The sequence below is a fragment of the Plasmodium reichenowi genome, chromosome 8 (genome assembly GCF_001601855.1).
Source record: "Plasmodium reichenowi strain SY57 chromosome 8, whole genome shotgun sequence".
NCBI classification, from domain to species: domain Eukaryota; phylum Apicomplexa; class Aconoidasida; order Haemosporida; family Plasmodiidae; genus Plasmodium; species Plasmodium reichenowi.
Window position 1 is genome coordinate 647,355 of NC_033653.1, and position 768 is coordinate 648,122.

Below are 768 nucleotides of genomic sequence, written 5' to 3' on the forward strand. Positions count from 1 at the left end.
TTGTTTTTCCCATTTATCATTTCATTTCATACCATGTGAATTTATGATTATCCTTCGTTGTTAATGTAACAATTTCATAGTTCTCTCCTAAAAAAAAAAAAAAAAATAATAATAAATAAAAATATAGGAAGAATTATTTCGATAGATACTTTATACTATGACATGTCTAAAGGAATTAATGTGTCTATTACCCAGTGTTTGGTTTTTCTCTTCAACAGTAGGGACTATAAAAAAAAAAAAAAATAAAATAAAAAAAAATAAAAAAATAAATAATAATAATATTATTCTGTTAATTATATTTTTCTATCTAAAACATTTCCATATTTTATCATTATTTTCATTATTATTTATTTATTTTTTTTTTTTTTTTTTATATATCTTACATTCATTTGAGAATATAAAACTGTCTTGTTTGAGATATATGTAAGCTTCAAAAAAAAAAAAAATAAATAAATAAATATATATATATATATATATATATATATATATTAAAAATAAAAATAGTGAAAAAATATCTTATAAATTATTAAAGATTTTTAATTAAAAAGAAATGTCTGGAAAAAAAAAATATATGCATGGTTTTCTCTTTATTTGATTACTATTTAGGGCACATACGAAGAGGACTAAGATGATGAATGCAAAAAATATATATTTTATTATTCTCATTTTATAATAATAAGTAGATCTAAATAAAGATTTAACTTTATTTTATGATGTTAATTTTATAAGAACACAAAATAATGTTGTATATATATTAAAGATATAATT

The 768-nt window shown here is 16.9% G+C and overlaps 1 protein-coding gene across 1 annotated transcript in view; it reads right to left on the reverse strand.

The window, feature by feature from the left end:
- PRSY57_0817900 (hypothetical protein) overlaps nucleotides 1–666 on the reverse strand; it is a gene marked incomplete at both ends in the record, with an annotated part of 1,941 nt that extends 1,275 nt beyond the window's left edge. The window contains 4 exons of the mRNA XM_020114734.1: nucleotides 33–87; nucleotides 192–224; nucleotides 384–428; nucleotides 600–666. Coding sequence (XP_019970575.1) covers nucleotides 33–87; nucleotides 192–224; nucleotides 384–428; nucleotides 600–666 — 200 coding nt within the window. Of the gene's footprint in view, nucleotides 88–191; nucleotides 225–383; nucleotides 429–599 lie in introns of the transcript that reaches the window.
- Nucleotides 667–768: the final 102 nt, after the last annotated feature.